This window comes from Helianthus annuus, chromosome 11, assembly GCF_002127325.2.
Source record: "Helianthus annuus cultivar XRQ/B chromosome 11, HanXRQr2.0-SUNRISE, whole genome shotgun sequence".
NCBI classification, from domain to species: domain Eukaryota; kingdom Viridiplantae; phylum Streptophyta; class Magnoliopsida; order Asterales; family Asteraceae; genus Helianthus; species Helianthus annuus.
Genome location: NC_035443.2, coordinates 153,370,156 through 153,382,017, shown reverse-complemented (window position 1 = coordinate 153,382,017; position 11,862 = coordinate 153,370,156). Strand labels below are relative to the sequence as shown.

General features: G+C 35.8%; 1 protein-coding gene and 1 long non-coding RNA gene across 2 annotated transcripts; one reads left to right on the top strand and one right to left on the bottom strand.

Moving 5' to 3' along the window:
* Window positions 1–8: 8 nt before the first annotated feature.
* On the bottom strand, window positions 9–3,040 carry LOC118483710. The gene is made up of 8 exons (XM_035979210.1): window positions 2,850–3,040; window positions 2,607–2,766; window positions 2,381–2,467; window positions 1,998–2,297; window positions 1,599–1,760; window positions 1,458–1,511; window positions 1,168–1,314; window positions 9–521 (listed from the first exon to the last, which is right to left on the bottom strand). Exons 2-8 carry the CDS (start codon window positions 2,751–2,753, stop codon window positions 144–146), a joined length of 1,275 nt encoding a protein of 424 aa, XP_035835103.1. The 5' UTR covers window positions 2,754–2,766; window positions 2,850–3,040; the 3' UTR covers window positions 9–143.
* A 3,317-nt stretch (window positions 3,041–6,357) lies between these two features.
* Window positions 6,358–7,878, top strand: LOC118483709. Its single transcript, XR_004871146.1, has 2 exons — window positions 6,358–6,588; window positions 7,571–7,878. It is a non-coding gene; the product is annotated as an uncharacterized LOC118483709 (long non-coding RNA).
* The last annotated feature ends 3,984 nt before the right edge of the window (window positions 7,879–11,862 follow it).

The window sequence follows — 11,862 nt, the reverse complement described above, 5'->3', positions numbered from 1 at the left end:
GTCTAGAATTTTTGCCAAAATTTGATCAACATTATCAATATATAGTTTTGTAAATGAAATTAAATCATATCATATTGACTAATATAGGTGCTAAGTTGCTCATGAATTACAAACATAAAAACAACATTTCGTTTCCATTGTTTTTACGGGCAGTTTGGGTTTCGACCCGGTCCACCATAGTAAAAGTGGCTACCCCACTTACCATTGCTGTCTGTTTTAACATCATAGCAATTGGGTTGCTCAGAAAAGGTGTTAAGGTCTTTAGGATCCCTTAAACTGTTGGATTCATCCACTGTTTGAATATTTCTGAAATAACTTGCTTTACTAAATCCTTCTTGTGGGAATTGACCGCTGCCCATTTGGGTAGTCGTGTGTTGCCCGTCTGAGGCTGTGTTCACCACCTCGCCACCCCACTCTATCAATGATGCACTCTCGGTTAAGTACGAAAAGAGTGTCGCTGGCCAGTATCCTAACACTTTACCGTTACCAAATTGCATCCACCAGTTTCCTTCATCCGGGTCCTATAAAGATGTAAAAAAATTAAAATTACGGGTTACAACGCTTTATAAGGCGACCGAATGTTGGTTCCTTCATGAACAATTCGACGAGATGTTCGTCTGTTTCATTAAACAAAGATGATGGTATAAGTTAAGAAGTACAAATTTGAACGGAACTAAACAATTTTTTGAAAAGAAAATAACTATTTTCAAGTAAAATTTATCCTATTCTTATATAAATAAGTATAAATAGTTTTACAATATCATTACCTGGATAAGTCTGATTTGGTTTTACCCGACTAATTTTGACCCAATTTGTATTGACCCGTCTTTTTTTGACCCAACCAATTTGTGCCCCCCCCCCCCCCCCCCCCACCCCCGGTCAAAAAAAAAATATCTAGATTCGCCACTGCCTACAGTTGCACCTTGTGCCTCAATAGTTGTACACATAACATCTTGTCTTGTACAATTTCTCTCTTTATAATCATAAACTTAAAAAAAAAAACGTTTATTAAGACAAAAATTCCTGACAAGAGGAACAAATGTCAGAGATTCTCACTGCAAACATCCTTTTAAAATAACTCAAATACAAAATAACCATTTTCATCAAATTTTAATACACCATGATGATATATTTTAAATACTATAAGCCAAATGATGAGGAATTTACCTTCCAAATAAGTATAGTTATATCATATTGAGAACCATCAAATTGTGAAATAGGAGATATGCTTCCTCCCAATGCAATCTCATTGTTGGTTTGAATAAACCCTGAGCATAGAAGATTGTAACACCCTGTTGCTTGATATGCATCACTCTGTCCAAAATATTCTAAAATCATTAAATATTTTTTTCAACTAGAATCCTATGTGACTTGTATATCCGGTTAAAATCGCAACAATCGAGTTTAACATTTACAATATGCTCAAAACATGTTTGAACTATTTTATATAAACTTACAGTCCAGTAGATGAAGAGCCTTGTGTTATTATCTCCATACAAATCTGGACTCACCTGTTGTTGCAACAACTATGTTAAAAAGTTGAAATATGTAGCGCGGTTAATCATTTAGTAGTTTTAATTTGTGGGACGTTGACTCGCCTGCCAACCAGCTTCAATGCTATTGAGATCTGAAGCGAAAGAGCCTCCTAATAACCAAATTTGCGACAAACTAAATTCGTTAGATTGGTGAATCTTCGGGTTCCATACATTTATCGTTGCTTTCGCTCCATAAAATTCCCCTTGAGCATATGCAATCGCGTGCTAAAAAAAATAATCCCAACCAACAATATTATTTTTCCACAATACAATTTGATTATAGTGGCAAATGTTGTTGTAAAGTTGTAATCAAATATATTATAGAGTTAACTGCGATTTTCATCCCTGTGGTTTGTTCACTTTTGCCATTTCAGGCCAATTTTCACTTTTGCCATTTCAGGCCAATATTCAAAAATTTGATTACATTTTAGGATTCGACACGTAAGGATTGAACCGGCTTACCTGATGGCCGTTTTGATTGATGAGGTCGGGATCAATGGAGTTTAGTTGAGCAAAAGTAGAAGAACTCTTCTTCCCGTAACGTTTGACAGAACTCGCTCTGAGCACATCCTCTTTCTTCGTTCTCCTAACCGGGATTGTCCCTTTCGGGCATTTCCCATATGAGTTCCACAACTGAGTCATTGTTTCCTTTTCTGATGATAATTCACCATCTTTTGAAGGATTCATCATAGATGACACTTTAATGTCATTATTATTATTATTATTATTATTTATCCAATTTGGTTGATAATTCGGCCTCATCTATAATCGTTCGTAAAAAAAAAATTAACATAAACGTCGGCTTACATATAAATGCACAAGGAGAAAGGGAAATCGAATCAAACCTTAATGGTATGATTTTTGAGAAACGGATGATCAAAAGCCGGTTGATGTGATATACGAACACAATCGATTATATCACCATCTGGACTCTATTCACCATAATATGCATGCATACACAAAGCAACAACAAATCTATAAATTAAGATTCTCCACTCTTTGTAACTTTCTTTTTTCTGTCTAGTTTCTTGCTAGTCGGGTTACTATATAATTTTGAAAAGAGATACATACCTCGATGGATTTAACCGGACGTTTATTTAAACGATTCAAATGCTTCATAACCTCAACTTTTCTACTTCTGCCCGCGTAACATAAACTCGCCGCGGTTAACATATACAACACCACCACGAAACGAAAAACCGGCTTCATCTCACTCATTTCTCACAATATCCTGCATAAAACTCAATGAAAACAATATATTTCAACTGTAAAAACTGTGTAAAAACAAGTGGGAATGTAAGAAAGTATACATACAAATATTGGTTTGTGTATACAGCTATGCAGGATTTGTCTTTTTGAATATGCAGCAGTTGATTGCGGACTTATGTGTGAATGTGACCATGATTGTTTATGGAGGATTTTGTTATGAAAACTGACCTAAAATTCAGAGACTTTTTGTTATTATTGGGCTTTGGAGCACTTCTTGAAAAGTCAAACATTTGTTCATCATGGTGGAAATTTAGAACATATTCTTTTTTGTTGTGGTTTTAATATTAGTTTATTATCAACCAATATGGAAGATAATTAAGTGCCACTTGCCACCAACCAACTAAAAAGTTATTTTTCTGTCACGTTATTAACAAGCACCGCAAATATTGTTCATGTGATTTTCAGTCTCAAGCTTGTGAAGTCAATTACTCGTTGGTATTGGCGTTGGGTTGGTTACTTGGTTTGACTGGTTTTGACGAAAATTTTGAGTAGAGTCATTGATTACAGTTTCGGAGAACTGTAAACGATGGTTTTGTTAGGTTTTATTGTTGGTTCACAATCCAAACCATCAGCCAAATTTTTAAACCCGGATTTCAAACCGTATAAATTTTAAACTGGCTGAACGGGTCAATTTGATTATTTTTAACGGTTTGATCAGTTTCAAGGTTTATGTACCTACGCCCTAAATAAAAACATAACGCAACAACATTTGTTGGTTGTAAAAAAAAATAATGCGATAAAAAATGTATATTAACTATAGGTTACAAAGTCACGAAATAATTTTATTAGTATATGAATAGCTTTTAGATTATATTTGGTAGGGATAGTGTACATTAATTCAGAAGTGTGTGAAGTGTATTATAACACTATATATAACACTATATAACACCATATAAACACCGTATAACACTATGTAACACTATATAACACTATATAACAATATATAACACTATACATCTATCATAGACATCCTATCAGATAAAATATAGTGTTATATTTGTTATATAGTGTTATATAGTGTTATATTGTGTTACTTAGTGTTATACGGTGTTTATATGGTGTTATATAGTGTTATATATAGTGTTATATTTTCACATTTCTCACACTTCTTACACTTTAGGATTAATGTACAGGATCCTCTATCTATACTAATAAACCAAATAGTAATAATTAGTTTACATAATAATCATTGGACGCTCAGTTGTGGGTTCGGGATGGGAAGGGAAATGGGGTGCAGACGTGGAGGGGGACCCCGGAACACCGCCCCGTCCCACCTTCGGTGCCATCGAGGGATTCTCCCCGTTATTCTTCTTGTTCTCCCCCCCCCTCTCTCTCTCTCTCTCTCTCTCTCTCTCTCTCTCTCTCTCTCTCTCTCTCTCTCTCTCTCTCTCTCTCTCTCTCTCTCTCTCTCTCTCTCTCTCTCTCAATATTGGATAAATGAGGAGATCATTTCTTGTTGATGGGAAAGATGAAGGGGAAGAAGAAGAAGGTGGTGAGGTGAAGGTGATGTGGAGGTGGGAGAAAGGGGACCATACCCTATAGTCATATATTAAGACAGTCGGGTGTGGAGAGGCTCTCCCCCAACATCCATATCACCGCCTCCTCCTCAATCTCCATCAAGGGAAATGGTTCCCCTTCACTCCCTTTTGATTATCCTCCAATCAACAAACAACAACATCAACATGCAAAAAGGATAGGGGAATTTCCCCGTCTGCACCGAATAAAGGGGGAGGGGCGGTGTTCTCCATCGAGGTCGGCTGCCACCTCAGCTCCCCGACCACCTTCCCGCTTTCACACCCCGGCGTATAATAAACCAACTTATAATAATTAGTTTACATAATAAGAATCAACAAAAATTTAGAAACTAAATAAATTAATTTTTTATTGTTTTATTCGTTAATGGGATAAAGAGAGAGAACGATTGAGATTCACATAGATAGAAAACCTGTTTATTTGGGTGAAAAGTAGATCAAAATTTTGTACGTTAGATTGGGAGAGGTGGAGCGATTTCAATATTCGTGACGTGATTGTATAATTTTGTCAGGTTTTTCACCTTCTTGCTGGCCCTTTCTATATTTATATAGAAGCCTCGCTGTTCAAAAAAAAAACATAGATAGACTCTGGTTTTCATTGAAATGTGAGTAAAAAATCTAAAATTAGTCTTTTGTTTCGCATATAAGATCGTCATGAGATTTGTCTTTTCTATTGATTTGTGGATTGGATCCAAAACTATTCTCAGTCATTCGAGACGGCCAGACAGATAGGTATCACCCTCCACCTCGAAACTACCGAATTGACAATGCATAAGTGAATTCTGAAACTTGTACACATACATATTTATTAGCAAAAGTTTACTATTAGACTTTAAATGTTTTTAGTTCATGGTTATATAATTTGTATTAGACTTGCTATTTATTTGTTTTTTAGTGAAAAAAACGACACTTAATCCTATTGTATTGTTCAAGCTCAAGTAACATCAAATCAAGTCATGTTTTTCTCTCTTTTTTTCTAAACTTCTCATTTGCATGATCAAGCAACATCTAAGTGCCCACGATGTAGTGGTTGTGGAACCAATTTTCTAATTATATTATTATTAAAACTATAGTTTTGTCGTGTTTTCAGAATTAAACTGTAATCAAGATTAGCAACCTCGGTTTTTCGTCTCCTCCATGTTACCAAACCTGCTTTCTTCAATCATGGTGGTCTTCTTCGTTTTCTAGAATATTTCTGATAACTACAAGAGTTAATAGCCAAAATGGTCCCTGAGGTTTGCTCACATTTGCCACTTTAGTCCAAAATCCAAAATTTTTAAATCTGGGTCCCTGAGGTTTGCATTTTGTTGTCATTTTAGTCCAAATTTCAAAAACTCACTTTTTTGACTGTTGCAACCAGCCTATTTTGCCCTTTTGTGCAGGGGTATTTTGGTCATTTTTATGAGTTATTATAACAAACTCGGATCAAGAACCCACAATACCCCTGCGCAAAAGGACAAAATAGGCTGGTTGCAACAGTCAAAATAGGGGGTTTTTGAAATTTGGACTAAAATGACAATAAAATGCAAACGTCAGGGACCCAGATTTAAAAAATTTGGATTTTGGATTAAAGTGGCAAAAGTGAGCAAACCTCAGGGACCATTTTGGCTATTAACTCTAAGGGGATCGATTCCGTAAAAGATTGGATCAGTAAATGTAAATTCACTGAAAAAAAAATAACTATAACTATGTTACGGACCTTGTGTTCTTTGTTACATGCCCATGTAATCGTGGTCTCACAGACTGGGGCGGATCTACCCACAGTCGTGGGTGGGCGGACGCATCCATTGAAAAAAAAATATTAGTGCTAATTTTCGTTGAAAATCCCGACCGCACTCCTTAGATTTTTTTCAACCGCACCCCTTGAAAATTTTTAACCGTACCGCTTAGAAAAGAAAATATTATGAATTAAAAAAAAATTATAAACAATGATTATTATTAAAATATAACATAATTTATATAATTATTCTTGATTTCTTTTACACTTTTAGTATTGAAACTGATTTCTTTTAACACTTTAAGTATTTAAACACTTAACCAGTTAACCCAATTACCCAACTACCTAAGAACAAACCCAAAACAAAGTTGAAGTTATTAAAATAACCCAACCCAACCGCCATTTACAATTCCAGTCGATACTCCCATCCCAGCGATGCAACTGAGCAGTCCACGACCGGGCAATTTTTCTGCCTGAAAACCTAAATTCCGGCCACAAAAGGACCGCCACATCGCCGGAATCCCTTATAAGATCGGTATGCTTTGTTTATTTATTGTTTTTTTTTTTGTTGTTTTATGTGTTGATTAGGAGAATATGAGTAAATTGCCATTTTAGTCCTTGAGATTTGACCCAAAATGGCACTTTAGTCCAAATAGTTTTTTTTTTTTTTTTTTTTTTTTTTTTTTTTTTTTTTTCCTGTCGTTTTAGTTCAAGTAGTTTTTCTCTTGCCATTTTAGTCCTGACTTTTGTCATTTTTTTGCCATTTTCATCCAACACACTAACTCCATTTTAAAAAGTCAGTTAACTTAGGGACATTTTGGTCAAACCATATTTTTTTGTAGGTATGATGGAATGGGGATGGTGGTGTGCCGATTTAAAGTGAAGATGATGGCGGTGGTTGTTGTTTTACGATGATGTCGGTGGTGTAGGTTGATGACGTGGGTGGCGGAAAAGTGGTCGGTGGTGGCAAAAAAGTGGTTGGTGGTGGTGGAAATGTTGGGTGGTGATGGTGGTGGGGTGGGTGGGTGATGACGGTGCAGGTAGGTGGTGGCGATGATAGATAGTTGTGATAGGGTGGGTGGTGGGAGTTGGTGGTGGTGGTGGATGAAAATGACAAAAAATGACAAAAGTCAGGGACTAAAATGGCAGAAAAAAACTATTTGAAAATGATAGAAAAAAAACTACTTGGATTATAGTGACATTTTGGGTCAAACCTTAGGGACTAAAATGACAATTTACTCAGAGAATAGAGATGTAAAAGGGTTTGATTTTTTTTTTTCATATTTTGAAGTTTTTTTTTTTTGTTGTTCTAGACTTTTAGTGGTTTAATTTTAATGTTTTATTTAAAGTTTTGTTTGTTTAAATGTTTAGTTACAAGTAATCAGATTTAAAACTAGGGCTTGATGCTTGAATTTTTTGAACAATAAAATATAGAATTAGGAATGTGGTAGATGATTGTGTAAGACTTTAAGTGTTTAGTGTTGCTTTAAATGATTTTGTTGTTTTATATGTGATAGGAACAATGAGTAAGGTTGTTATGGAGTGATTTCTCAAGAGGAAAGGGGTTGTATCATCTTCCAAAACTCCTGAATACATTGATGTGGATACTCTTCCTTTGGATCCTCATGATCGCAAGCCGATTGTGTCATATAACGTGAGTCAACGAGATGAGATTAGAAGGGCATACCTACTAAGAGGACCATGTCAACCAAGAGGTATTGAATTCCCACAACCAATGTTTCAATGTGATGAGTTAAGAAAATTTAAGGAAGAATGGTATGATAAAAATGAGTATAAAGGATGGTTAGAGTACAGTTAAAAATTGTATCGTGTGTTTTGCTTATGTTGCTACTTGTTTATGGGCCAATTTAGAGATCATAGAGACACATTTGTGTCCAAGGGGTATAACAATTGGAAAAAAGTACATGAGGTACTTAAAAAAACATATAGGCATAGTTAATAGCGACCACAACAAAAGTTTCAAAATGTGTGTGGATTTAGTTAACGAAAATCAATCGGTACAAACACAATGGGATAAAAGGACCGATAAGGAGAAACGTGAATACCGACTTAGATTAAGTGCTTCTATTATGCGTGGAAAAAGGTTGTTGAATGGCGGATTTGAGTTTCGTGGTTATGATGAATCAAAAGATTCATTAAATAAAGGAAATTAGAGCTTTTAAAACTAATAGGTGAAATGAATGAAGAGCATGGTAAGATTATCTTAGAGAATGCATCCACAAATAACCAAATGGCAAGTCCTAAAATTCATGTGAACATTAAACATGCTATGCTCAAGAGGTACTTAAACAATTTTTTAAAGATCTTGGTGATGATGTTTTTTCTTTATTAGTTGATGAATCATGTGGCGTATCTACAAGAGAACAAATGGCGGTTGTTATTCGTTATGTTGATAAACTTGGAATTGTTAAGAAGCGTGTTATTGGGCTTGTTCATGTCAAGGAAACAACCGCATTAACACTTAAATCAGATATTAATGATATATTTGCACGTTATGGGTTGAGTTTGAAAAGGGTTAGAGGCCAAGGTTATGATGGGGCAAGTAACATGTCGGGTGAGTTTTAACTACTTAAGAAAGTATATTTCTATGTATATATAAAAAGTATATCTCTACGTAGTAAAATATTCCTTTAATTTATGTATATATACACACACACACATAGAACTAATAACCAAAGGATTAAAGTCTTATTTTAATTTAGGAATAATGGATTTTAATAATTCTAACTATTAGTTGTTGGCGGGAAACGGTCCCAACTTCAAAAATAACCAGTGGTGGTCCCACCTATTCATATATTGTAAACTAATGGACCTTTACTAAACCGAAATGGATAAGGGGACAAAAAGAAATTAAGGTTCTGTTAGTAAAAGTTCATTAGCTTACAATATGTGAAAAGGTAGGACCACTACGGGTTATTTTTGAAGTTGAGAACGTTGTCAGCCAACGACTAATAGTTTAGATTATTAAAATCCTAAAAGTAAACTTACATGATTTTTGCTTTTCAATGTGCGTGTATGACATATACATTTTTTTTCACTCTAAACTAAAATTTTAAGTAAAAATTTTAGGTTTAAGTTTTAGATTGGGCTGTGAGTTATCTTTTAGGAATTAGGGAGAGTCCCAATTTACCACTGAAGAAACACCAGATCTGAGACGATTGAAATCAATTTAGATCTGAGGACATGGTTTCTGCATAAAAATGGTTAATCCCCTCGTTGATGACTATCGGATAACTCTTCACCTGAATCACTGCAAAAAAATCAACGTCGTTAGCCTCGCCACGGGGGGAATGGGGGTTCTCTCCGTGACCACCCTCCGGCGTGAGAATAAGTACAGTGATTGAAGAAGATGAAGTAGTAAAGAGTGAAAGTATGTGAAAGTGAATGAATATCGTGTACCTTAAGTCTCTTATTTATAGCCGAAGTTTTTGGCGCTTAAAATGTAACGGAGAGTTAACGGAATCTTCGCTTCCGCCAGCGGTTATTTCCCCATCCATGCACATGGATCGTGGGTTGATCGACAGCTAGGGAGATGCCACATGGAAAGTGATTTAATCTAGATCTGTATGTTCATTATACCATCATCGTGAGATTAGATGAGTGCTCAAGATGTTGCCACGTCATATTCGGTTGTAACCGAATGAGGACTTGCACCATGGTCATTTAATGCTTCTAGAAGATCTACAGCTGTGCACCTTTGATCAGTTGCCACGTGTCCAGTTGGTTATAACAGAAAAGGTTCCTTTTTGCTCAATTGCTTATTTCTCCATGCGCGCGGATATGTTTGGGACTTGACTTTAGTCGTTAACACTTCAAGCTTAACTGTATCCTTGCGCGGGCTCGCGCAAGGATGTTAAATGAATATTAGCCTTCTCTTATCTCCGGCGCATGGTCATTAAGAATTAATCCTCCCAGATCTGTTTAGATCGATCGCGCGGGGCGCGCAAGACCTGTTTTAAGATGATCCTAGAGCATAATGATGGTATGGTCCTTTGCGCTAGCACAAGGTTTTTGGGACCATGCCCCTTCAAGTCCCCCAGTCCAGTGGTGCTCCTATGCGCAAATGGCAAGTAGGTGGAGCACTGGACTATAAAATGTGGAGTGTGTGTGCGTTTTGCTGTTGAGAAGTGAATAAACAATGATGCTTGGTGCAGGGTACAACTAAAACTTCTTGAAGAAGATATTTCTTTTCTTTAAGGATAAGGTTTCAATAATTTGAATTTTGAAAACGCTAACTTGTGACAGACAAGTTGGTGGGAGGTACTGTGCAATAATGACGTCTGACGTCTGTGTGACAGGCTGTCAATAGTGTCAGACATCAAGCATTAATGGGACTACTGTGACAATTGTCAAATTTGCATGTATCCGTACAATTATTAAACAATAATTAGACAATGATTCGTGCTTAATGACTGTGCTGATTTAACATTTATGACATGAATGCTTTCTGATTATTGTTATCATATATACATGTGCGTCATATATTGCATAATGTCATATCATTATTGCATGAAAACATTTATTGATTCAAACGATGCACGAAACAAAGCTAGCGTTGTTATCCGCTAAATCAGAAAAGTGCTGACGGAGTTCAGTACATTGATAGACATGGTATTGAGACACAGAATGAGCCAGAAACCAAGAGTTACACTAGTATAGCGTGTAGGAAAATAAGGATCATAAAACTGCCTTCCTAGTGATAGTTTAAGTGCCGGAAAGGGTGCCTAAAACTCATATAAATTGCTGAATTCAGCAAAATTCAGCACAATTCAGTTTTTAAACAACCTAATATCATGCAGAAATACGAATAAATGGTCCTGAATGCTTTCCTAAGTGTCGGGAATCAAAACTGTCACAAAAGGTAACACAAAGCACACTAAACTACATAGTTTAGCACCTTAACGAACTGGTAACCAATCGAACAACCGGACACTACCCGGAACACCAAATTTTCACTAGAAGCATTGTTTTAACATTACCAAGCTAGTTATGATCCCCGAACATCATAACACACTATATAAACACATAACAACTAAAACACCTAACTATAACATTAGATTTCAACCTTATGATCTAACTTACCATTACATCCTAACTCTAGAACCCCCCCCCCAACCTATTTACGGTTTCATGGTGGCCCCCACCAGTGATTTTCTTTGAATTCTTTATTAGATTATGTTTCCAACTTAATTAACACAAAAACCATTAGACTTTAACTTGTTGATGAATAATATAAGTAACCATGAGACTTAAACTCATCATTCTCATTCCTCACAACATCCACCATCTTTCTCCTCCCTCTCTTCCTACCTTCGGACGAAACCATCCATAACACCACCACCATCATTCGATCTTGTTTCATCCATTCTCTTAACATACAAGGGTGTAAGGAGCTATACAAAGAAGCTAGGAGCTCCTGGAAATTGAAGGACCCCTCTTGCAAGCTATTAACCACCTCTTCTTCATCTTGTGATCATCCCTAGCCTTGAACTAGTAGTAAGATCATTCTACACTCCATTTTACATCTTATTTTGTTGGTTAAAAGATGATACAAGTTGATAATCTTGAAGAACACTATGAATCTTGAACATGAAACTTAAACATAAGACTAAAATCACAAAAAATCATGTTGTTTAAGTGTTGTTATGCTTGTTGATTGTTGATTGCTCATGTTAATAATGTCAAACATCATGTCATCTTGCTAGATAGTGATTAAAGACATAATCTAGCAAGATGAGAGGATGATTATGTTAAAATCAAAGTAATCATCCATATGTAAATCATGAAC

Coding starts and splice junctions, on each gene's coding strand:
- LOC118483710 (XM_035979210.1), bottom strand. CDS start 2,753: ATGAGTGAGATGAAGCCGGTTTTTCGTTTCGTGGTGGTGTTGTATATG. Junction 1,761..1,997: donor TCAATCAAAACGGCCATCAG/GTAAGCCGGTTC, acceptor TATTTTTTTTAG/CACGCGATTGCATATGCTCA. Junction 1,315..1,457: donor GGCTCTTCATCTACTGGACT/GTAAGTTTATAT, acceptor TATTTTGGACAG/AGTGATGCATATCAAGCAAC.